General features: G+C 45.0%; 1 protein-coding gene across 1 annotated transcript; it reads left to right on the plus strand.

Moving 5' to 3' along the window:
- The first annotated feature begins 11935 nt into the window (after nt 1-11935).
- Nucleotides 11936-21531, plus strand: PRELID3B (PRELI domain containing 3B). The gene is made up of 6 exons (XM_040436603.1): nt 11936-12054; nt 16523-16691; nt 16945-17034; nt 17181-17251; nt 17628-17730; nt 21033-21531. Exons 1-6 carry the CDS (start codon nt 12023-12025, stop codon nt 21150-21152), a joined length of 585 nt encoding a protein of 194 aa, XP_040292537.1. The 5' UTR covers nt 11936-12022; the 3' UTR covers nt 21153-21531.
- Nucleotides 21532-26298: the final 4767 nt, after the last annotated feature.

Genomic DNA, 26298 nt, shown 5'->3' on the forward strand with positions numbered 1-26298 from the left:
TTGGTATCGTTTCGTTCGTATCGACCAGCTCTATAAAAATATCACATGACCTAACCCCTCAGATGAACACCGTAAAAAAAAAATAATAAAAAAAGGGCAAAATAAACCATTTTTTGTCACCTTACATCACAAAAAGTGTAATAGCAAGCGATCAGAAAGTCATATGCACCCCAAAATAGTGCCAATCAAACCGACATCTCATCCCGCCAAAAATTAGACCCTACTTAAGATAATCGCCCAAAAACTGAAAAAACTATGGCTCTCAGAATATGGAGACACTAAAACATGATTTTTTGGGGGGTTTCAAAAATGATATTATTGTGTAAAACTTACATAAATAAAAAAAAGTATACATATTAGGTATCGCCGCGTCCGTATCGACCGGCTCTATAAAAATATCACATGACCTAACCCCTCAGATGAACACCGTAAAAAATGTAAATTAAAAACTGTGCTAAATAAACAATTTTTTGTCACCTTACATCACAAAAAGTGTAATAGCAAGCGATCAAAAAGTCACACGCACCCCAAAATAGTGCCAATAAAACCGTCATCTCATCCCGCAAAAATCATACCCTACCCAAGGTAATCGCCAAAAAACTGAAAAAATTATGACTCTCAGACTATGGAAACACTAAAACATGATTTTTTTTGCTATAAAAATGAAATCATTGTGTAAAACTTACATAAATAAAATAAAAGTATACATATTAGGTATCGCCGCATCCGTGACAACCTGGTCTATAAAAATATCACATGATCTAACCTGTGAGATGAATGTTGTAAATAACAAAAAATAAAAACGGTGCCAAAACAGCTATTTCTTGTTATCTTGCCTCACAAAAAGTGTAATATAGAGCAACCAAAATCATATGTACCCTAAACTAGTACCAACAATACTGCCACCCTATCCCGTAGTTTCTAAAATGGGGCCACTTTTTTGGAGTTTCTACTCTAGGGGTGCATCAGGGGGGCTTCAAATGGGACATGGTGTAAAAAAAAACAGTCCAGCAAAATCTGCCTTCCAAAGACCGTATGGCATTCCTTTCCTTCTGCGCCCTGCCGTGTGCCCATACAGTAGTTTACGACCACATATGGGGTGTTTATGTAAACTACAGAATCAGGGCCATAAATATTGAGTTTGGTTTGGCTGTTAACCCTTGCTTTGTAACTGGAAAAAAAATATTAAAATAGAAAATCTGCCAAAAAAGGGAAATTTTGAAATTGTATCTCTATTTTCCATAAATTCTTGTGGAACACCTAAAGGGTTAACAAAGTTTGTAAAATCTGTTTTGAATACCTTGAGGGGTGTAGTTTATAGAATGGGGTCATTTTTGGGTGGTTTCTATTATGTAAGCCTCGCAAAGTGGTCCCTAAAAATTGGGTTTTTGAAAATTTCTGAAAAATTTCAAGATTTGCTTCTAAATTTCTAAGCCTTGTAACATCCCCAAAAAATAAAATATCATTCCCAAAATTTATCCAAACATGAAGTAGACATATAGGGAATGTAAAGTAATAACTATTTTTGGAGATATTACTATGTATTATAGAAGTAGAGAAATTGAAACTTGGAAATTTGCAATTTTTTACAAATGTTTGGTAAATTTGGTATCTTTTTTTATAAATAAAAAAGATTTTTTTTTTACTTAATTTTACCAGTGTCATGAAGTACAATATGTGACGAAAAAACACTCTCAGAATGGCCTGGATAAGTAAAAGCGTTTTAAAGTTATCAAGGTAAGCATGGTGGTGGTAGTGTCATGGCATGGGCATGTATGGCTGCCAATGGAACTGGTTCTCTTGTATTTATTGATGATGTGACTGCTGACAAATGCAGCAGGATGAATTCTGAAGTGTTTCGGGCAATATTATCTGCTCATATTCAGCCAAATGCTTCAGAACTCATTGGACGGCACTTCACAGTGCAGATGGACAATGACCCAAAGCATACTGCAAAAGCAACCAAAGAGTTTTTTAAGGGAAAGAAGTGGAATGTTATGTAATGGCCAAGTCAATCACCTGACCTGAATCCGATTGAGCATGCATTTCACTTGCTGAAGACAAAACTGAAGGGAAAATGCCCCAAGAATAAGTAGGAACTGAAGACAGTTGCAGTAGAGGCCTGGCAGAGCATCACTAGGGATGAAACCCAGCGTCTGGTGATGTCTATGCGTTCCAGACTTCAGGCTGTGATTGACTGCAAAGGATTTGCAACCAAGTATTAAAAAGTGAAAGTTTGATTTATGATTATTATTCTGTCCCATTACTTTTGGTCCCTTAACAAGTGGGAGGCACATATGTAAACTGTTGTAATTCCTACACCGTTCACCTGATTTGGATGTAAATACCCTCAAATTAAAGCTGACAGTCTGCAGTTAAAGCACATCTTGTTGGTTTCATTTCAAATCCATTGTGGTGGTGTATAGAGCCAAAAATGTTAGAACTGTGTCGATGTCCCAATATTTATGGACCTGGCTGTATATGTGCAAATAAAAAACATCTTGTGAATATGTTTACAATATGTATATATATATTCTTTTCATACTAGGCCACGCCTCTAACTCTGCCCAAAGCATAACTATACACACCCAGTCCCCTTAATGCCCCCTTATAGTAATTATTCCCCCTTTGTGCCAGTACATAGTAGATATGCCCTGATACAGTAGTAATGGTCAGATATGTGCCCCCTTCACAGGAAGTAAAAAAAATATATACTCACCTAGTTCCTCATGATCACAGTGAAGCCGCTGGCGCTCCACAGCAGTAGCAGGATGTAGTGTCACACATTGCTCTGCTCGTCTGTGTAGGAGGAGGAGCACAGCAGATTTCCGCACCGCACCAGCAGTGTTATGTGTGACACTACATATTTAGATTTGATGCTGCCCTAGGCACTTTAGTGCCAGCTTTCTCCCCCCAACGAAGTCCATAGCTGATGGTAAAATGCTCCCTAGGCCTTCAGCTTTCCCTCAGGACTCCCTCAGGCTCAGTTCACACCTGAGCGTTTTACAGCGCGTTCCTACGCGCTGTAAAACGCTCAACAAGGAGAAACCAATGCTTCCCTATGGGAATGGTTCTCACCTGGGCGTTTTACAGCGCGTACGATCGCGCTGTAAAACGCCCGACGCTCAAACAAGTACATGAGCGTTTTTTCGGGCGTTTGTCGCGCGTTCCCGTACATAGACTTTCAGGAACGCGCGACAATGTGTGTTTGCTTGTCTCTGTATGCGCGATTGTAAACGCCCGTACAATCGCGCATACAGAGCGCTCCTTTCAGAACGCTCCGGTGTGAACCCAGCCTCATACACTTGGACAATTAAAGGACTGACCTGTTACATGTGCGCTTGGCAGCTGAAGGCATCTGTGTTGGTCCCATGTTCTCATGTGCCCGCATTGCTGAGAAAAATTATGTTTTATTATATACAAACGGGGGAGTTACCATTACACCTAGAGGCTCCGCTCTCTCTGTAACTGCCGCGCCCTCTGCACTTTAACATGGCCCGGCGGGATGACATTTTTACTGCCAGGCGCTGTCAAAGTAGACAGGGAGCGGCAGTTGCAGAGACAGCAGAGCCTCTAGGTGTAATGGTAACGCCCCTGTTGCTCCTAGAGGATCATTTGCATTTATTCAAATATTCTTTTTTTTTTTCTCAATAATGCAGGCATATATGAACATGGGCCCAACACAGACCGGCACTGATGGGTGGCTTTAGCGCTGCCCTAGCTATTTTACAGACTAAGGCAGCGCTAAAGCATGTCCATTAGTGCCAGTGACATCACCGGGCTCACTGCCAGGCGGAAGCCACCCCCAAATAGTATCCCCAGTGGTAATAAGGCTCCCTACAGTGCCCTCAGTACTAATTAGGCCTCCCTATAGGGCACCTCTTATAATCTATAAGGCACTTCTATAGAGCCCTCAGTAGTAGTAATGCCCTCCACCACTGCCCACAGTATTTATAATGTTTCCTGCAGTGCCCCCTGTAATTATAATACCTTCTGCTGTATCCCCCAGAGTTATAATCATCTCTGTAGTGCCCCCATAAATTATAATGCCCGTCCTCTCCCTCCAGTCTTCTATACCATGCAGTCCCATGTAAATAACTTCACTCCTCTCCCTTCAGTATTCTATACCATGCAGTCCCATGTAAATAACACCAGTCCTCTCCTTCCAGTCACATGTAAATAACTTCTCTTCCTTACAGTTCTCTATAACATACATTCCCATGTAAATAACTTAAATCCCCTCCTTTGACCCCTCTTCCAACACACAGTCCCATATAAATAACATCACTTCTTACCCTGATGTCTTCTAAAATATCCAGTCCCATGTAAATAATACCAAAATGAGCACAATGCAATAATTTAAAAAAATTGCCCCCGAAGGTCTACATAGCCTTTAAGACTGGCTTTTACGCCGGTCTTACTTTCCCCCTTACGCTGCCTTTAAGAATTGTCTAATTTATGACAAAGCGTGCGCCCGTATACCGCCATAATCATCTGCTTCCATGTCAGCATTGCTTCCAGGGCTCGCCTCTCAAATCACTGCTCATCCAGCAGGCATTTCTGCGCCCATGGCTGGCACTTTTTATAGGGGTACCAGTGTTTAGTAGTATTAGGTCGCCTTCACACGTGGCAGATTTTGATGCAGAAAATTTCTGCAACTGAAAACTAGTTAAAGGGGTTAAAGGGGTTGTGTCACTTCAGCAAATGGCATTTATCATGTAGTAGAGGAAATTAATCCAAGTCACTTACTAATGTATTGCCTCATGGCAGGATTGCTGGCTGGATTCATTTTTCCATCACATTATACACTTCTCATTTCCGTGGTTACGACCACCCTGCAATCCAGTAGTGGTGGTCGTGCTTGCATACTATAGGAAAAAGCAGTGCCGTTTCTAGGGACAGGCGGCCGCCCGGGGCGCTGTCAGAAGGGGGGCGCCAGCAGGGGCGCCCTCTTGTCGTTTCTCTGCCGTGCGCCCTGCCTCCCTCCCTCTGACATCTCGCCTGACCTGCGCCCGAGTGCCGGCCCGAGTCCTCTCACTCTTCAGACAGTGCGGGTGGCACTTACTGACGTCACGCGCCTGCTCCTCCCACTAGGCGGCGCAGGTGCGTGACGTACAGTGAGTGAGTGAGCGCCACACTGCCTGCCTGTTACCGCCCGCCCTGAGCCCCTGAGCAGTGCTGATGCCTGCTGTGAGGTGAGTGATGGTCTGGGGGGGGGGGGCATTAATTACAATGGGGGGGCATTAACTACAATGGGGGGACATTAATTACAATGGGGGGGGCATTAATTACAATGGGGGGGCCACTGTGGGAGACATGAAAATGGGGGCCACTGTCACTGTGGGGGACATTAAGTTTAATAAGGATCACTATGGACATTATTTAGAATGGAGGCTGCTGTGGGTGTCATTACTCATTATAACTGTATAATGTCTGATAGGCCTAGTACTGAGCTGAGTTATATCACCCTGCCCATGCCCTGTATAATAATGTACCCATCCCTGATACCCCTTAGTTATATTACCCCGCTGGAGTAATATAACTAAGGGGTATCAGGGTACATTATTATACAGGGCAGGGTAATATAACTCAGGACTAGGCCTATCAGACATTATACAGTTATAATGACACCCACAGCAGCCTCCATTCTAAATAATGTCCATAGTGATCCTTATTAAAAATAATGTCCCCCCACAGGCAGGCAGTGCGGGCGGCGGCGCTCACTTACTGTACGTCACGCGCCGCGTGACGTACAGTGAGTGAGGTGAGCACCGCCGCCCGCACTGCCTGCCTGTTACCGCCCGCCCGGAGCAGTGCTGAGAAAGAAGCCTGCTGTGAGTGAGAGCCTGAGTCTGTGGGACAGTGGGTCACTGGGTGCGTCACTGTGACCGTCCGTGCAATGTGGTTACACATTTTTTACAATGGGGAGACACTTATTTCATCGAGCAGTTTTGAGGGGGGGGGGGAGTTTTTTTGACACTCGCCCTGAGAGAAATTTTACCTAGAAACTGCACTGGGAAAAAGCACTGGTATCTCTGAGGGCTGGGACCATGGGAGCGCACATAAGCTAGTGCTTTTTCCTATAGTGTGCAAGTACGACCACCACTGATGGATTGCAGGGTGGTCGTAACCATGGAATCGAGCAGTGTATGATGTGATGGAAAAATGAAGCCAGCCAGCAAAGGAGGCAATATGGACAGTGGCGGATTACAATAGGGACGTTCGGATCGGCAGCCCCGGGCCCAGCACCTCTGGAGGGCCCAACGCCGACCCGAACGCCCACATACTGCGGCGGGGCACGGGAGCACATAGCTCCCTGTCCCGTCGCCGATCACCGCCATAGGCTTCAGGCCGCACATAGGCCTGAGGCCTATGCGGAAGTGAAATCCCGACGCAGGCGTGCGTGATGACGTCATCGCGCGCCTGTGCCGGGACGCAGCACTGCTTCATCCTGCCTTCCTCTGCGAGCCTGGCCCTGGACGTAGCCTAGGTGAGTATTTAGCTTTTCATTTTTTTTCATTATTTTTTATTTTATTTCATGTGCCTACTTTGGGGGACATGTGGGGAGTGGGGGACAAACAGTAGGACATATTAAGAGACATTGAGTACATGGGGAGGGGGAGAATGTGGGGGCTGTGGGGCCAAATTATTATGGGAGGGAATACTATGTGGGGGCAAATTACTATATGGGGCAGTGTGGGGGCAAATTATTATGGGAGGGACTACTATGTGGGGGCAAATTACTATATGGGGCAGTGGGGGCAAATTACTATGTGGGGGCAGTGTGGGGGTACTATTGTGTGGGGACAGTGTGGGGAATTTTCTATGTGGGGACAGTGTGGGGTAATTTCTATGGGGGGACAGTGTAGGGTAATTTCTATGGGGGGACAGTGTGGGGGTAATTTCTATGGGGGGACAGTGTGGGGTAATTTCTATGGGGGACAGTGTGGAGTAATTTCTATGTGGGGACAGTGTGGGGTAATTTCTATGGGGGAACAGTGTGGGGTAATTTCTATGGGGGGACAGTGTGGGGAAATTGCTATGTGGGGACAGTGTGGGGAAATTGCTATGTGGGGACAAATTACTATGTGGGGGCAAATTAGTATGTGGGGGAAACTATTGTGTGGGGACAGTGTGGGGAAATTGCTATGTGGGGGCAAATTACTATGTGGGGGCAGTGTGGGGGAAATTACTATGTGGGGCAGTGTGGTGGAAATTACTATGTGGGGGCAGTGTGGGGCAAATTACTATGTAGGGAAAATTACTGTGTGGGGGCAAACTACTACAGACATCCCAACCTGCAAAAACTCATTTCAGGGAGGTGCTCTTCTCATTTCAGGGAGGTTTTCTTATTTATTTTTTTCTCGAACTTTTTATTACATTTTCCAAACATATGCAGTATCTGCACACTGGGCTCTATGGTGTGGAGGACTGGGCTCATTACCCTGCCCCAAATGATCATATTTATATATATGATTAAAGCATCCAGGGGGTGTGAATTTAACACTGGGGTAAATAATATAATTAAAATGGAGGGTTAAATGTGTAAATGTATTTAAAAAAAAATACATCTCTCTCAATAGTTATATAGCTACTGAATGAGACAGAAGAAGGGATGCCTTTAACATATATATCTCCTTGAGAAGCCAATTTGACCCTAAAGGGTTAATTCAACCTGTAATCTAAACTCTGTGTCCTGTCACTTCTTTTATCTCTCTGCTCAGCTATCAGTGAACCTTTCCGGGATATATTGTTTCACAATATAGCGGGAGACTCCCTGAACTTCAGGGAGACTTGAGATCCCTGCTACTATATGTGGGCAGTTTGGGGGAAATTACTGTGTGGGGGGAAATTACTATGGGGGATTACTATGTGGGGGCAGTGTGGTGGAAATTACTATATGGGGGTGTTGCTATTGGGGAGGCACTGTAGGGGCAATTCTATTATTTTTGGGGACACTATACAGGGATTATTGCCTGGAGCACAATAGAGGGTGTTATTATTACTGGGGTCTCTAGGGGACATTATAGCTGCTGTGGACACTATAGGAACATTTGGGGTAATTTATCAAACTGGTGTAAAGTAGAACTGGCTTAGTTGCCCATAGCAGCCAATCAGATTCCACCTTTCATATTTGACAGCTCTTTTGGAAATCCAGTTCTACTTTACACCAGTTTGATAAATTACCCCAATTATGTCTATTAGGGTCACTATTTTTTCAGCAGTATAGTACCTGGGGCATTGGGGGGCACAACCGGCACAGTATTGGGGGTGGCAGCAGGATGACACTGTGGGGACACCAGGATGAGGAGGTTGATGGAAAAATTGAGAAATCTAACGTGTCTGTGTTACAAACTGTAGAGACGAGATGCGGCTGAAAGAATTTGCCATGGTGGTCTGGGTCAAATGGAGGAGAAGAGGAAAGAGAAGGTCTACATGACAGGAGATGTCCCTGGATATAAGAGGTATGTGGTGCTGTATTCTCCTCCTTGTCTTTTTTATTATAATTATATGTATTTTAAATTTGGCGACCAAATTTTTCAGTTTAGGACCCAATTTGGGGTATTTTTTTTAGTCTGAAGATGTCATATGGCCTAAGAAGAGACTGTGGCGCTCATGAAGCACCGCAGCCTCTTCATGCAAACAAAAACTAAACTAAAATGGAGGGAGGGGGGGGGGGGCAAGTTGGGTAGACAGCCCCGGGCCTATCAGGCACTTAATCCGCCCCTGAATATGGACAATCACAATACATTAGTACGTGCCTTGTATTAACTTCCTCTACATGATATATGCTATTTGCTGAAGTGAGACCACCCCTTTAAGATAAGTGGGTTTGTTTAGGCAGCAAGCAAGTGGATTTCTGCAAGAGCCACTCAGGTGAATGGAACAGATTTTCAGCACCCTTAGGCCTCTTGCACACGACCGTATGCCCTCCGAGACATACTGTCCGTGAGCGGGCCATATGTCACGGAGCGGCATTGATCGTGCGCACGGGAGCGCACAGCATCATAGATTACAATGGTTCTGTGCACTTCTGGCCGCCCGCAGGACTATTGTTCTTCACTCATATGATCTTGAGTGCGGGACAATAGCCCCGCGGGTGACACGACGTGCACAGCATCATTGTAATCTATGATGCTGTGCGCTCCCGTGCACACGATCAATGCCGCTCCGGGACATATTATTCGTTCACGTACCGTATGTCTCGGAAGGCATACGGTCGTGTGCAAGAGGCCTTAGGCTGGGTTCATATGTGAGTTAAAATACAATGGAAAAATCCGCTGCAGATTTTGCTGCAAAAAAAAAAACCCGCAACAAAACTGCATGTATTTACCGCAGACAAGGCAGCAGATTTCACCTTCTCCATTGCAAAGGGTGAATTCCGCAGGAGAAATCTGCTTTTATAAATGGACGTGCTGCAGAACCTAAATCCGCTACCTTATCAGATGTTTTTTTGTAAGCAGCGTGTGGATGAGAAGCCGCACGAATGGCACGATAAAGCCCACAATGGCAAATCCAAATCTAATCAGTCACGTGTGAACCTGGCCTTAATGTGGCAGTGTGCTTCAGCTGGCACTATCCATGGGGGGCATTCTGACTAGCATCATTTATGAGGGTACTAGGCCATCCTGACGGGCACTATAGTATGTATGGGGATATTCAAGCTGACATCACCTTATGGGCTCATTCCATCTGACACCTCTGATGGTGGTACCCTAGCTGGCACTCTAAGGCCGGGTTCTAACGTCACTGATTAGCTGTGGATTTGCTGTAGCAGTGTTGTACAGTACCAGCAAAGCGGGTGACACGTTTCTGAAATCTCATCCACGCATTGCGCACAAACACCTCAGTGTAAATTGACTTGCGGAAATCTCAGAATGTGAATATATGCTGCGAATCTCCCCTGCGGATTTCACCCTTTGCTGCGAAAAAGCAAGAGTAGCTGCACACCCGCAGATGATGAGCTTCGTCAGCTCGCGAAGAGGGACCCGGAGTCATTTACAATATTCCGATATTAATTACTGGATTTGAACTTGCCTTAGTGTCTGTGCTTTTATGACCAATGGCGGTGTGATAGCGTAGTTATTAGTAGGTCACTGATTATTCTTTCAGCTTACAGCTATGCATCGCAAATGGAGGTCAGCTACAGCATAGGCCTCCTATGAATTAGTCTTGAATCTGCCCCCCGGTTGTAGGATATTTTATTTATCCCTATTATATGACTGCGTACTTGGGTATTTTATTAGTATTAATTAAATTATTTTGTAATAGAAACTACAAAGGCTCTGAATTTTTGTGATAGTACTGTACTAATACATGCAGTTTTGTTGCGGTTTTTCTTACAGAAACGCACCAAAAACTGCAGCAGATGTATTTTTCAGCCACGTTTGAACCCAGCCTAAAGGCATATATACACAGTGCATTTTACGCGCCGATTTTCCACGTGGATTTTTTTGGGTTGCAGGAAATCAGCAGCGTAAGGCCTCTTGCACACAATGTTTTTTTTTTTCGTTTACATTCCATTTTTTTACGTTCCGTATATGGACCGTATACTGAGCCATTCATTTCAATGGATCTGCAAAAAAAAGGAAGGTACTCCGTATACCTTTCGTTTCCAAAGATAGAACATGTCCTATTATTGTCCGCATAATGGACAAGGATAATACTGTTGTATCAGGGCCAAGCTGTTCCGTAAAAAAAAAAAAAAATGCACACGGATGTCATCCGCATTTTTGTAGATCCGTTTTTTGCGGACCAAAAAATACTGAAACAGCCATACGGTCGTGTGCAAGAGGCCTAAGGCTACTTTCACACTTGCGGCAGAGTGATCCGGCAAGACGGATCCGGCACTAATACATTCCTATGGAAAAAAAATCCGGCATTCAGATAAGTCATCCGTTTTTTTCGCCAGAGATAAAACCGTAGCATGCTGCAGTTTTATCTTTTGCCTGATCAGTCAAAATGACTGAACTGAAGACATCCTGAACGGATTACTCCCCATTCAGAATGCACGGGGATATAACTGATCAGTTATTTTCCGGCATTGAGCCCTTTTGACGGAACTCAGCGCCGGTGTTCTATAAAATTTCCCTACCTTCGTCACTTCCGGCTCCGACGTTCCCAGCTTTGGAAGGAGGTGTGCCGCGCCGCGCAGGCGCACAACGACAGGTTAGGGAAATTTCACAGCAGAATTTTTCCCTACCCTGTAACGCTACTGAGGCTCCAGGGGGAAGCGCAGTGTCGGCCGGTGTCCTGCTGAGAAGTACTGCGCAAGCACATTGTTTCTCACCAACTCTGCTGTGAAATTTCTCTACCCCGTCAATTCGTCATTGGGCGCCTGCGCGGCGCGGCACACCTCCTTCCAAAGCTGGGAACGTCATATCCGGTATGGCTGGAAGTGAGGAGGGTAGGGAAATAAAACACCGGAAAAGAAAAACGCTAGTGTGAAAGTCCCCTAATAGAGTACCAGCAAAATAGATGAGATTTTAAAAATGTGATCTACACTGTGCGGAAACTGATCTGGGGTGAGGATTGTGGGTGGATTTTCAGCGCAGATTTCACCCTTTGCGATGCAGAAGGTGAGATTTGGGGAGAATCTGCAAGTATCACATGCCTATTATTTGGTGCCGAAAGGCAGCACAAAAATCTGCACAGAAAATTCCATATTAACTCCACTGCCCTGTGCATACACCGACAGGAGAATTCTGCAGGCACCGATTATTCACACGTTTTTTGTATAAACTTTAATAATTTTTAATTCTCCTTTATCTGCTCATGTCCAGTCTTTGCTCCGTATCACACGCCCACAATTTGGAAGACGAGAACAGCCCGGCACATGAAGGTCACCTCCTGTTCCTTTAACAAAGCCGGGTCAGGGGGCGCGGCTAGATGACGCAAGTCATGGACGTAGCGAGTGACGTCGTGGCCGCTGATTGGTCGCCGCGCCTGCCTGGACTGCGCACTGAGCGAGCGCTTGTGTCACTTGGTGTCTGGCGGGTGGCGAGTTCGTGTCACCGGTAACATGAAGATCTGGACCTCGGAGCACGTGTTCGAGTAAGTATCGGGCTGCCCATGAGTAGTGGGATGCGCCTAGCAGTCTGGGCGAAGGTTTAGTGTGGGCAAAATGGCTGGTCTCCTGATAGAATATTCCAGAAGATTAGATAATCAGCGGTATCATGGGACTACAAGGTCCAGAATGCACCACGAGCTCTGTTCTACTTCTAACTAGTTAGGGATGGCTCTGAGGCATGCTGGGAGTTGTAGTTTATAGTGATTGAGTGGTTTCTGGTCACCTAATTCATAGTCTGCAGTAAAAGACATGCTGTCATAGAAGAGCCGGAACAGAGGTTGAGTGCGCCAGTGGATAGGCTCCCACTGACATTCCCAGTTTGGTTGCTGGGATTAGAATGGTCATATGATGGTTAACCCATAGTGAACTTGAAATTCTCGGAAGTCAGCTATAGGGATGTCACATGACTGCAGCGGCCAGTTGCAGCTGGTTACGTACAGCAACTTTATAATCTGTGTATGACTGCAGGTAGGTGTCACGCTCTGCGGCAGGTTTAGGCAACCTCCAGCACTGCAGCTGTTGTGCAACTACAACTCCCAGCATGCGTACTTGCTCTGCTCTTCTCAGAACTACTCCCATAGAATTGAATGGAGCCTGCTGGGAACTGTGGTTTCACAATAGCTGGAGTGCTGAAGGTTGCGGACCCCGGCTCTAAGGAATCCATAGTCACTGTGGTTTTAAAGGGGTTGTCCAACATTGACTTTTATTTACCCACCCCACTGAATCTCTGAAGGGAAGCAGACTTACCTGCTCCCCGCTGCTTGGTTCCAGCTCTGAGGGTCTCGACCGGTCTTCACAGCACTTCTGGTCCATGCGTGTAAGCGTCCTGCGTGGGCAGGGTCACGTGTAAGCGTCCTTTTATCTTCATTCAGCAGGACCTGCGCTGACGTCACCACGTAGTAAGCATGATTGCGTCATCAAAGGTCCTTTTGCAGGTCCTGGAAGAAGTAGAAGAAAGAAGACTGTCGGCTGCGCGAACAAGTGGTGAGTTAATTTGAGAAAAAAAAATTTAACCCCTCAATCAACATTTTAGCAAGCATTCTGTATTAAGAATGCTATTATTTTACCTTATAACCATGTTATAAGGGAAAATAATACAATCTATAGAACACCGATCCCAAGCCCGAACTTCTGTGAAGAAGTCTGGGTACCACATTGTTTTTTACCATGCGCGTGCAAAACGCATTGCACCCGCGCGATAAAAACTGAACAACGCAATCGCAGTCAAAACTGACTAAAATTACGTGCGCACGGGTTCCCTGCAATGCACACACGACGCATCTGGAGCAAGTCCGGGACACCCGTGTGAAAGAGGCCTAAGCGCCCTGCGTGGACAGGGTCACGTGTAAGCAGTGACATGTTCTCAAGCAGCACGTCGCCGCTGAGGCCAGTTATTGGTAGCAGCGGTGCAGGAATGACCAGAAGTGCTGTGAAGACAGGTTGAGACCCTCAGATATAGGACTGAGCAGCGGGGAGCAGGTAAGTATGTTTCCCTTTGCAGGTCTAGTGTGGTGGGGGTGGAATTTAAAAGATAAGTCATCATTGGACAACCCCTTTAGGAATGAATACATAGGTGTCATGGTTACCAGTAGCACCCAGATTCCGTTCTTTTATAGTGCCCAGGTGAGGGGAGTGATGGCATATCGTCAGTAAAGACTACAACCCCCAGGATAACACAATGTCAGCCTGTCACCAGTTTGACTTCCTGATTGCAGAACACAATTTGTATATATCTACACAACAGAAGAAGTTTAGGTAGCATTTGGGTGACATTTTAGTGGCATTGCTTACCTGGCTGTTTGCACCCTTCATACCCACCTAAGTATGACTTCTCTGCTCTCCTGTTTTATCAATTACTCCTGAATAATAAATCCAGAGTATCTTTTCTCAGAACGCGTCCTCTGTTATTCCTCCTGGAAATGTTACTACTTTAACAACTGGGATTTACCACCCCTAATTCTTTCATAGACGTCCTGTATGGGTTTTTTTTATTTTGGAGTAAAACTGAGTTCTAAGGAAAAATGCTTTAGAGTTGTTATTTTAATGGTGGAATACAAGGATTTGCTTACATTGACGTGTCAGGAGAGTTGGCCGGTCCTGCTTAATTACCCTGTAATTAGCTATATGAATGACTCCCCGGGCCACAAGCCGCCATAGCATGCTGAGACTTGCAGTTCACCGGTTGGACTGCATCCTTTAATTAAATGTCAGAGACAGGTTAATGAGTCATCCGAGTCTTTGTATCTGTGAGCGGTACACGCGATGTAATTGTCCCGGAACATTCCTGGCCGTCCGCCGTAACTGGTTTGTCCGTGTCATGGCTCATCAGTCCTCTTGTGACATTAGAGATTATCAGAGGGGTTTGGGATTTCAGCCATAAATTATATCTGCTGATATCATGTAAAAAAATCAGCAAAAAGTCACCTCTTAAAGGGCCACGCTTCCTAAAGTCGGCAGCTATAACATATGGAAACGGAAGGAAGGTTGTGGTTATGGGGGGCAGGAGCCTATCCGTTGCCCAATACTAATCATCCTGAAGTGAACGTGGGATTAAGATAGACGTCTCTTTAAATCCGTGAGTCCTGGTAGTAACAGGGTCTATGGGGTCAGGAGTGTCACCTTTTATAAATGCCCGGTTATTTTTACTTACAAATGTGCTCGTGCCTCACGGTTCCTACAGCGGAGAGTTCCTATATTTGGCAGTGTAAATGTTAACTTGAGTGGGGGGTGGACAGATGAAGCCCATGTGAAGATGAGGGCTGATGGGACCAGCATGCGGTTCTCGTTAGGACTGGAATGTTAGGGGGGGGGGGGGGGGGGGCTGGGTGCCAGTGCCGGCCACCTTCCTCTCTGTCACGTTTTTTTCCATTACAGCGTTCATGCCTCTGCCGCTTCTCCATGTGACTAGACAGAAGATGGCAGTATATCTAGAGTCTAATGGCAGCGATTGCTCCCTGTTATAGGCTGGGGTGTTACATATAATCGGATATTAGACAAAAAATGTGAGTGTGGGGAAGGGTTTATTGTGCAGGCTCGCTGTGATCCCATGGTAGGACAATACAGCCATCCTAAGCATTTCGGGTGGCTGACAACCGAGAACTAGCAGTTTAGTTAGTACCTGGTCTTGTGGCGGTATTCCTGTAGACCTGAGGCCTGATCACGTCATGTGGTTTTCCACGTCTCGCAACTCTGCACTTCCCGTATTATACCAGAAGCGTCTTCTCTATGCGGTGCTCTTATCTTCCTCAGTGATTCTGTAATGGCCAAGGTTGTCAGGACTTGCTGAGAGTTGTAGTTCTGCATTGGCAGGGTAGAGACCACTCTGTCTACTACTAGTCTTCTCTAGTGCGCGTGGCCTCGCTGATCCTACAGGTCTTGAGTCCTCTTTATATTTGCAGCCCATATTAAAGGGATAGTCTCCAGTTGTGAAAAGTTATCTGCCACCCACAGGAGAGGGGATAACTATTAGCTCAGTGAGGATCCTACTGCTTGGACCGTGGGGGCTGCTCAAAACGAACGTAGTAAGAGGTCATGAATCTACACTGCTGCTCCATTCATCTCTGCGGGGGGTTCAGGAGACAGCAGAGTACAGCGAGATGAATGGAGCAGCACTGCACATGTGCGACCTTCCTCTCCATCCATCTTGGGGGTCGCCATTCTTGTGATCGGTGGGAGGTCCCAGCAGTAGGACCCCCCCCAATCTAATAGTTATCCCCTATTCTGTGGATAGAGGGTAACGTCTCACAACTGGAATGCCCCTTTAAGGGTCCATTCACATGTCCGTATGTGTTCCGCAAAACACGGACACCGGCAATGTGCGTTCCACATTTTGCGGCCCGCACATCGCCATCACTCTCTCCTAGAAAATGCCTTTTCAAGAATAGGACATGTTCTATTTTTTTGCGGATGCGGACAGCACATTCCGGCCCTATTGAAAATAAATGGGTGCGCACCTGTTCCGCAAATTGCGGAACGGATGCAGACCCATTTTGCGGACGTGTTACTGAGCGCTAAGACTCCAGGAGGTGTATTACCCATTGACACACTCCCAACATACTTTTAGAAGGTGCGTTGCTGAAGGTTGTACTTTATTTAGCCTGCAGAGAACTGAACATTCAGATATTACGAAAAGAAGGGCGGCTCCACCTTGTCCAGTACGCAGCAGACCTACTGCCAAACTCAGGTTCTGGTTTAAAGGGGCTCTCCAGTATAGCTTCAGTTATCACCTGGACAAGCACGCAGTCTGTTACTATCCTCTGTGTGGTCGGGAGACTGCCCCTGTTTAGTCTGTATGTCCTAATAGGGTGTATTAGTGGGGAACGCCCTGATTTCACAACCCCCTTTCTATATGCTTCCTGACCATAGTAATAACCATTGGAGCTCATCTCCTTCCCACCACTCATAGGCTTTTTGGTTAAAATATGACCCATAACATTTTCTTCTGTGTTACAGCCACCCATGGGAAACTGTCACAACAGCCGCTATGCAGAAGTACCCTAACCCCATGAACCCGAACGTGGTTGGCGTGGACGTACTAAACAGACATGTAGATGGCAGTGGGAAGCTACACAGTGACCGGCTTCTCAGCACCGAATGGGGCATGCCTAGCCTTGTCAAATCCGTAAGTGTCCAGAGCTTCCAGCGTCCCCTAGAGCAGTACTCCGCTCCCAGAGCCTTTCATTGAGTGACAGTGTGACCTTTGCCAGTGACAAAGGAATGGCTGTATCAGCATCCATTGTAAATGCCGACCGTGCTGGGGCTATAGTAGTTAACTGTTTGAATGCTGTAGTGTGGGCGTGGAGATGAACGTGGATGCAGGGTATCGGCATGTGTCTGCTTGAACTCAGCGTTTTGATTTTGGGTTTCTCCTGTAGATAATCGGGGCATCAAGGACGAAGACCTACATTCAGGAACACTCGGTGGTGGATCCTGCGGCGAAAACATTGGAACTGAAGTCCACTAATGTAAGTGACCGTTACGTCCTCCGTGTATGAGAAGGAAATGGCAGTCTCCAAGGATCCTCGGAGTCCAGAGATCATAAGCGCACAGGTTTTATTGGTCTAGTAGGTTCGTAGAGCTTGACTTGTGTTTTCTTCCCTTTTCTGTACAGATCACCTTCACACACATGATATCTGTGGACGAAAGACTAGTCTACAAGCCACATCCCCAGGATGACAAAAAGTAAGTCCTTGAATTGGCGGCGCCTATGCGGTAAGGTTACACTGTGTGGCGGCCTTGCGGCTGAAGCTCCCCAACATGTTGGGAGTTGTAATTTTCCAACTGCTAGGGTACTGCCACCTGTGGCTTAAATGCTCCAGATTTCACGCAGAGGAATTGCATGTGGAAAACCTGCAGTGTTTAACAGTAGCAGCAAAGAAGTAAATGAGTCGCATTTACACGTTGCATGGGATGAAAACCTGCCCCTTACCTAGGTCTGTATTGTTACCTAGGTCTGTAGTCTCTTTCAGTAGAATAAAATTAGTATTGCAATAGTGAGAGCTGTGTAATACTTCACTTCTCCAGTTGTGGCGCTGTAGTCCTCTTCTATCTCTTTCAGAACTGTCCTAACGCAAGAAGCAATCATAAGCGTAAAAGGAGTCAGTCTGAGCAGCTATTTGGAGGGAATGATGGCAAACACTATATCCAGCAATGCTAACAAGGTAAGTGGTCCTCTGCCACCCCATGCTGTGTTTGGGAAGGCTCATACTAAAGGCCACACAATCTGACCGAACGCTAGTTAATTTGAAGGTCCATTCAGAGATATCAACTTTCTGATTGAAGCCAAATCGTGCGGCCGTCTGCAAACAGCTGACAGGCAGGCGACTGCTGCCAGACATTTTCCCTGCGGCGGCCTCAGCAGGGGAAAAGTGGTATCACACAGAAGAATGGTCATCCATTCCGTGTGAGCCATTGTTGCAGATCAGTTACCTTTGCTGTAGGACATTTAGCAACATGGGCCCTGGGCTATATTCCCTATAAAGGTATGGAGGATACCTGTTCAAAAAGCTTTGACAGAGGCTTGGGTTCTTTAGAGGGGTTGTCCAAGATTAGAAAAAACATAGCTTCTTTCTTCCAAAAACAGCACCACACTGGTCTACAGGTTGAATGGGGGATTGCTGCTAAGCCCCATTTACTTTAGCGAAGCTGCAGTACCAGACACAACCAGAAAGCAAGGAGCATGTTTATCTAATCCTGGACAACTCCTTTAACCCCTTCCCGACCAGCGCCGTAATAGTACAGCGCTGCAGGAAGTGACTTCCTGACCAGTGCCATAGTACTATGGCGCGCTGATCAGGCGGGTGCAGGAGCTGCTCCCGCCCAATCGGCTGCAGGGGAGCGGCTGTTCCTGTTAGCCGGACCCCTGCTGTATGCGCCGGCATCGGTGAAGAACACCGATGCCGGCGCGCTGACCGTGAGGTTTGTGGAGGGAGCTCCCTCCCCATCGGGTCCCCGCGCTACTGTGACGGGGACACGATGCCTTCCTTAGGCATCGGAGCTGCCTTCCATGTAAGCCTGTGAGATCCAGCCCCCTGGATCTCACAGGCAGGAAGTGTACAGTGTGTAATACACTTACAGCCAATGCATTACAATACAGAAGTACTGTAATGCATTGTACAGGGGATCAGACCCCCAAAAGTTGGAAGTCCTAGAGTGGGACAAAAAATAAAGTGGAAAAAAAAGTTTTGCATAATAAAAAAATAAAAAAAAGCATTCTTTTCCCATAATTAAGTAATAAATAAAATAGGGAAAAAAAGAAAAGTACACATATTAGGTATTGCCGCATCCGTATAGACCGGCTCTATAAAAATATCACATGATCCACCCTGCAGGTGAATGCAGTAAAAAATAAAGTGCCAAAACAGCCATTTTTGGTCACCTTGCCTCACAAAAAGTGTAATACCAAGCGATCAATAAGTCTTATGTACCCCAAAATGGTACCAATCAAACCGGCATCTTATCCCACAAAAAAATGAGACCCTACCTAAGACAATGACCAGAAAAATAAAAAATATGGCTCTCAGAAAATGGCAACACAAACAAGATTTAATTCTGTTCATAAATACATTTACTGTGTAAAACGTAACAAAAATAATAGATATATTGGGTATCCCCGCGTCCATAACAACCTGCTCTATAAAAATATCACATTACATGTCCCCTCAGGTGAATACTGTAAAAAAAAAAAATTTAAAACTACGCCACAAACAGCCTTTTTTTTCACTGTGCCTCACAAAAAGTGTAATACCAAGCCATCAAAAAGTCTTATGTACCCTAAAATGGTACCAATGAAAAGGTCACCTCATCCCACACAAAATGAGCCCCTACATAAGACAATCGCTCAAAAAATAAAAACCAATGCTGCCCATAAACCAATCCATCAAAATCTACGCTGCAAAAGCCATATGGCACTCCTTCCATTCTGAGTCCTGCCGTCTGCCCCCACAGCAGTTTACCACCACATATGGGGTGTTTCCGTATTCAGGGGAAAATGGGTAACAAATTATGGGCTGCTTTTTCTCCTGTTACCCCTTGTGAAAATGAAAACTTTGGGGCTAAAGCAACATTTTATTGGAAGAAATGAAACTTTTCATTTTCACAGCCAAGTGTTTTCAAATTTTGTAAAATGCTTAGGGGGGTCAAAGTGCTCAGTACCCCCCTAAATATATTCTTTGAAGGGTGTAGTTTCCAAAATTGGGTCACTTTTTGAGGGTTTCCACTGTAGGGGGTACGTCAGGGTCTCTTCAAATAGCAAAATCTGCCTCCAAAATCCATATGGCGCTCCTTTTCTTCTGACCACTGCCACGTGCCCATTTAGCACCATATATGGGGTATTTCTGTAAACTGCTGAATCAGAGTAATGCATATTGAGGCTTAGTTTGCTGTTGACCCTTGCTGTGTTGCAAGAAGAAATTGATTTAACATGAAAAATCTGCATAAAAAATAAAATTTTTACATTTCCTTTAATTCTTGTGGAACACCTAAAGGGTTAACAAAGTTTGTAACATCAGTTTTGAATAATTTGAGGGGTGTAGTTTCTAAAATGTGGTCATTTATGGGTGGTTTCCATTATGTAAGCTCCTTAAAATCACTTTACAACTGAATTGGTGCTTAAAAAAAATATGGTTTTGAAAATTTCCAAAACCAAACTTCTAAGCCTTCTAACGTCCTAAAAAAATTGACGTTTACAAAATGATTGATAACCATTTTATGAGGCATTACCTTCCGTCTTAAAAGTAGAGAAATTCAAATTTAGAAGTACAATGTATCATGAGAAAACCGTCTCTGAATTGCTTTGATAAGTAAAAGTATTCCAAAGTGATTACCACAAAAATGGCAGGAAGGTGAACACTGGCCTGGGGTACAAAGGGTTAACATATAGGACTTACAACCCTTTAAATAGCACTGGCCGTGTACGTTTCATAGTACTTCAGTCCTTGGAGTTTCTGGATAAGGCTACTTTAACACAACTGCATTTTTTGTGGATTTCATGCGGACCCTTTCATTTCTGTTTGGCCGCAAAAAATGCAGACAACACACGGATGTCATCTGTGTGCTGTCCGCAGCCATGTCGCAAGGGATAGAACATGTCCCTTTCTAGTCTGTTTTGCAGCCATTTCTACGATGGGCCCACAAAAACTGCAGGATGCACATGGACCACATCCGTATTTTGCGGATCTTCAATTTGATGACGCCAAACGGATACGGTCGCGTGAATGTAGCTGAAATGCAGTGATTTCCATCGGTGATTGTGAGCCAAAACCAGGAGTGGAGGCTACGCGGAGATGAGGTATAAGGGAAAGATCTGCACCTGTTCTGTGTTTAGACTTGTACCTGGTTTTCACTCAGAATCCCTGATCTAACACGGACTATGTGAAAGTTTATCTTTGGAAAGTCGTGAAAGACTCTAGAGACATGGATTCTAGGTAATGCAGCTGCGTCCTACTTATTTGTCTGATTGCAGGGCCGAGACGCCATGGAATGGGTCATCAGCAAACTAAACAGCGAACTAGAGGATCTGAAGGCAACAACCAGAGGAGGCATCAGGACGACCATAGCTGCTGCAGCCTATGTAGAGGAATGATCCTTCCACCTCCGCGTCACTAGGTGTTATACTGGAAAGGCTGCAGCGTCTCTCCGTGCACAGAATTTATTTATTCTTATTTAAGAATGTATTTTTATTAAGTAGGATTTTTTTTCAAATTGAAGCTTGGAGAGAAGTGGCAGCGATGTGGGAACAAGAAAAGCCGGGGACCAGGCTGTGAAGTGACCATTCATAACTGTAGCACGGCCTCTTCCTAATAAACCCATTTTCTAGCGTCAGCGCAGTTGTGACCTTCTCATACCAGCTTGGGACCAAGGGCTGTTTCAAACCAGCACCTCTCGCTGAAGCACCCGCAGTCTTACTGGGCAGAGATGCACTGCTCTACAATAACTTCTGAGGATGTTATGGCCATTAGCAACGCTCATGCCTCTTAAGTGTTAAAACAGGTGATTTTTTTTTTTTTCCCCTCTTTACCGCTGACTAATTCAGTTGTAGAAGAGTTAAGTTTGTCATTTAGTACAATCCATTGTGATATCACTTACTGCACATCTTAAAAGGGTTTTACGGCTCTTTCTAAGTGATGGCCTATACTCAACATCACCCGCAACCCCTGCCAACCAGCTGTTTGAGAAGGTGTCTGTTCCTGTGAGCGCCACAGACTTCTCTCAGCTTACCGAGCACAGCGCCGTCTATTGGATAGTCGTGGTGCTTGGTATCGCAGCTCAGCCCCATTCACTTGAATGGTACTGAGCTGCACCCAGGCCAAGTGACCGATGAATGGGACATCACTGCCCTAGGGTAAGCTGTGTGAGAAGGCAGTCACAGCACAATCAGTGCCTCCTCAAGCTGATCAGCAGGGGTCCGAGGTGTCAGACCCCCACCGATCAGATACTGATCAGTTAAAGTGTCCGGAAACCTGTTCATCACCATAATATCGTTGTGCACAAATGTTACAGTCGAACTGGATAATTGACAAATTCAGCTCTGCTGCATCTGGTAGTTGATAGTAGCTGTATTTTGCGTTTTGAATTGTACCTGATCCTGGAAAATAATATAGACTGTTTTTTTGGGCACCGTATATACACTGCCTGTCCAAAAAAAAGTCGCCAACAAAAAAAAAAAGTCACACACACTATTTCGTTGGACCGCCTTTAGCTTTGATTACAGCACGCATTCGCTGTGGCATTGTTTCGATAAGCTTCTGCAATGTCGCAAGATTTATTTCCATCCAGTGTTGCATAAATCTTTCGCCAAGATCTTTTATTGATGATGGTAGAGTCTGACCGCTGCGCAAAGCCTTCTCCAGCACATCCCAAAGATTCTCAATGGGGTTAAGGTCTGGACTCTGTGGTGGCCAATCCATGAGTGAAACTGATGTCTCACGCTCCCTGAACCACTCTTTAACAAATTGAGCCCGATGAATCCTGGCATTGTCATCTTGGAATATTCCCGTGACATCGGGGAAGAAGAAATCCATTGATGGAATAACCTGGTCATTCAGTATGTTCAGGTAGTCAGCTGACCTCATTCTTGGAGCACATACTGTTGCTGAACCTAGACCTGACCAACTGCAGCAACTCCAGATCATAGCACTGCCCCCACAGGCTTGTACAGGAGGCACTAGGCATGATGGGTGCATTACTTCATCTGCCTCTCTTCTTACCCTGATGCGCCCATCCCTATGGAACAGGGTAAATCTTGACTCATCAGACCACATGACCTTCTTCCATTGCTCCAGAGTCCAATCTTTATGCTCCCTAGCAAATTGAAGCCTTTTATTCTGGTTCCCCTCACTGATTAGTGGTTTTCTTACGGCTACACAGCTGTTCAGTCCCAATCCCTTGAGTTCCCTTCGCATTGTGCGTGTGGAAATGCTCTTACTTTCACTATTCAACATAGCCCTGAGTTCTACTGTTGTTTTTCTTCGATTTGATTTCACCAAACGTTTAAGTGATTGCCGATCACGATCGTTCAGGAATTTTTTTCCCACCACATTTCTTTCTCGAATACGATGGGTCCCCACTATCCTTCCAGATTTTAATAATGTGTTGGACAGTTCTTAACCCAATTTTAGTAGTTTCTGCAATCTCCTTAGATGTTTTCTCTACATGATGCATGCCAATGATTTGACCCTTTTCAAACAGACTAACATCTTTTCCACGACCACAAGATGTGTTTTTCAACATGGTTGTTTAAGAAATGAGAAGCAACTCATTGCACCAGTTGGGGTTAAATAACTTGTTTCCAGCTGAAAGATACTCGCCCATGCAGTAATTATCTAATAGCAGGCTCATAACTATTTGCTTAGTTAAATCCAGGTGGCGACTTTTTTTTTTGGACAGGCAGTGTATTTAGGAGTCTCGGCATGATCCTGGCTTGTTTTTCCTTTACATAGCAGCCATATTGGTGGAGATGTGTAGAGACCAGTGCAAATGGGTGGTATTACCCGTAGCAACCAACCAGTCTCCGCTTTCTAGCATGCATTGAAAAGCAGAGATGCGATTGGTTGCTATGTGGAACTTTTTACTTTTCTTTTGCACCAATTACTATAAATCTCCCCCAGTTATATGACTGCTTCTCACTGTATCAGTGACTGGCAGCCATGTTGTAAGGGGGACCACATGCGCATTAAAGCTAATAACTGCCTTTACCCAACCTGCATCCTCAGCCTGTTATTGTGCAGATTTGATTACATGCGCTCAATCTGAAATGCTAAGGGACCGTATATGAATGTGGGAACCTTGTGCTGGTCCATGAAGAAGAAAATATTTTACTTGAATCTTATTTGTCAGGTTTATTAAGAGATTTAGAATGTGAACGTATTGATTTGTCGGCAGCCGGGTTCACATTTGGCAGAATTGCACGAAGAAAAAACGCAGCATAAACCTAATTGTTTTTCTACAACTGTTAATATAAAGTGTCACTGAGCTTTTGGCAAAACTTTTGATATGTGATAGTGACCTGAGTGCTGACACCCCCGCCGGTCCCTAGAACGAGAGAGAAGCGATCACATTGCGCACGGTCTCTCCTCGCTGCAGGAGACAGGCTCATAGACTTTCTGTTGAGTCTGTCTCACTCGGTCTCCTGCAGCGCTATACTATCCCTTCTCTCTTCTCGTTCTGGTGATCATGGGGCTGTCAGCACTCATCCAAGGTTTTGATCCGGAAGGGGTTGTCTATGTCCCTATGACATATCAAAAAGCTCAGTGACCCTTTTAAAGAAGGTTTTAGAAAACGCTTATAGATCTTTTTATTGAAAATTGCAATTTGGGAATATGGCCTAAGCCAAACGACTCACTGCCGCTGTCAGCATTTAAAGCTGCGCCGAAATGCATTGCCAGGACTGCTGTGCATGCGCATAGGAATCCTCTACGTTAGCGTAGCACAGCCGTCCGGACTGTGTATTTCAGCGCAGCTTCGAGAGATGACATTGGGGGAGTAGGAGGCAGAGTGGAAATGAAAAATAGCGACCTGGACTACTCATGTATTACTGCAGACAATAGTCCATAATTATGGTGACAGGTTCCCTTTAAGGCAATGGAGCACAGTATTGGAATCGGTATTAAAGGGCTTCTGTCACCCCACTAAAGTCAATTTTTTTTTGGGCTCGTTAAATTACTTATATTGCGATATATGAAAATATAATGGTCTTGCTTACTTTGATTCAGCAGTTTCTTCTAAAAACAAAGTTTTATAATATGTAAATTGGGTCTCTACCAGCAAGTAGGGCGGCTACTTGCTGGTAGCAGCTGCAGAAAACCGCCCCCTCGTCGTGTTGATTGACAGGGCCAGCCGGGATCTCCTCCTCCGGCCAGCCCTGTCGGCATTTCAAAAATCGTGCGCCTGTGTTCATTCGGCGCAGGCGCTCTGAGATGAGGAGGCTCGCCTCCTCAGAACTCCCTCAGTGAGCCTGCGCCGATGACGTCTTCTATTTCGGTGATGTCATCGGCGCAGGCGCAAGACTATTATATTTTCAAATATCGCAATATAAGTAATTTAACTAGCCCAAAAAAATAATAAAAAAATGACTTTAGTGGGGTGACAGAAGCCCTTTAAAGGGATACTACAGTCAAAACCATTTATTGTGGGGTTCAACGGATGGAACCCCCACAAATTCTGTAGCCCCCTCAACGCACAACTGCGGCAAGTAAGAGTTTGAATGGAGGCCACTGAGCATGTATGATGGGTCATTATAAGGCTCTATAGTAGGAAATAATTTTGGCAAAAAAATATTTTGCGTTGTGCTGCGGCATTTTAAAACTCCTAAAGTGCAAAAATAGAAACCATGTGTGGGTCCGGCCAAAGCAGGTTTAGGAACTTCACACAAAATTTTAATTTTAACTTTCATTTTTATGTTAAACTCTAACCACCATTTCCTGGCCCAGTCTGTAATAGTAATACAGTAACAGCAGTTCCCCTATATTGGCGCACACAGAGATTTTCCAGTGTAATGTGTATTTAGTGTGTGGCCTACATGGCAGCCATTGCGTGTCTACCTCTGTGATATGGATCAAAATTAGTGCTGACAAGACAAAATGGCTGCCTCTGCCTGGAGTGTCAGCACTGCCTCAGAGAACATGTGGATTTGTTGCTATAGCAACCTATCAGAGTTCAGCAAGCTGAGCTATGATTGATGGCTGTGGGCACAGCAAGGTCCTTTTATGTTTTCTGAGGTGGTTTTGACAGAAGAACCAGTTCATCTAGTTTAATGTAATTTGAAGGACTTTGTCAGCACAAGCCTTTTTTTTTTTATTAGGCCACGTTAATGAAAATACTGTTTAACTTGATGGCCTTGAACTTGTGGTCAAGCAGCAGCTCCACGACAGGCTCAAGACCACCGATTTAGGGAAATTACCGAATTTGGGGGGCGATTTATCAAAACCGGTGTGAAGGAAAAACTGTCTTAGTTGCCCCTAGAAACCAATCAGAATCCACCTTTTATTTTCCAAAAGAGCTATGAAAAATGAAAGGTGGAATCTGATTGGTTGCTATGGGCAACTAAGCCCGTATTCCTTTACACTGGTTTTGATAAATCTCCTCCAATGCGTTTGCTTGTGAGAGAAACGTAACATGGCCTTACTTGTACAGACAATAAGGGTTAAACAAAAACCGTTTTGTACATGTAGCACTCCTGAGTTTATTTTTATATTAACCTTGTTGTTCATGTTACGTATGTCATGTGGACA

Source organism: Bufo bufo, chromosome 6 (genome assembly GCF_905171765.1).
Source record: "Bufo bufo chromosome 6, aBufBuf1.1, whole genome shotgun sequence".
In the NCBI taxonomy this organism is placed as follows: Eukaryota; Metazoa; Chordata; class Amphibia; order Anura; family Bufonidae; genus Bufo; species Bufo bufo.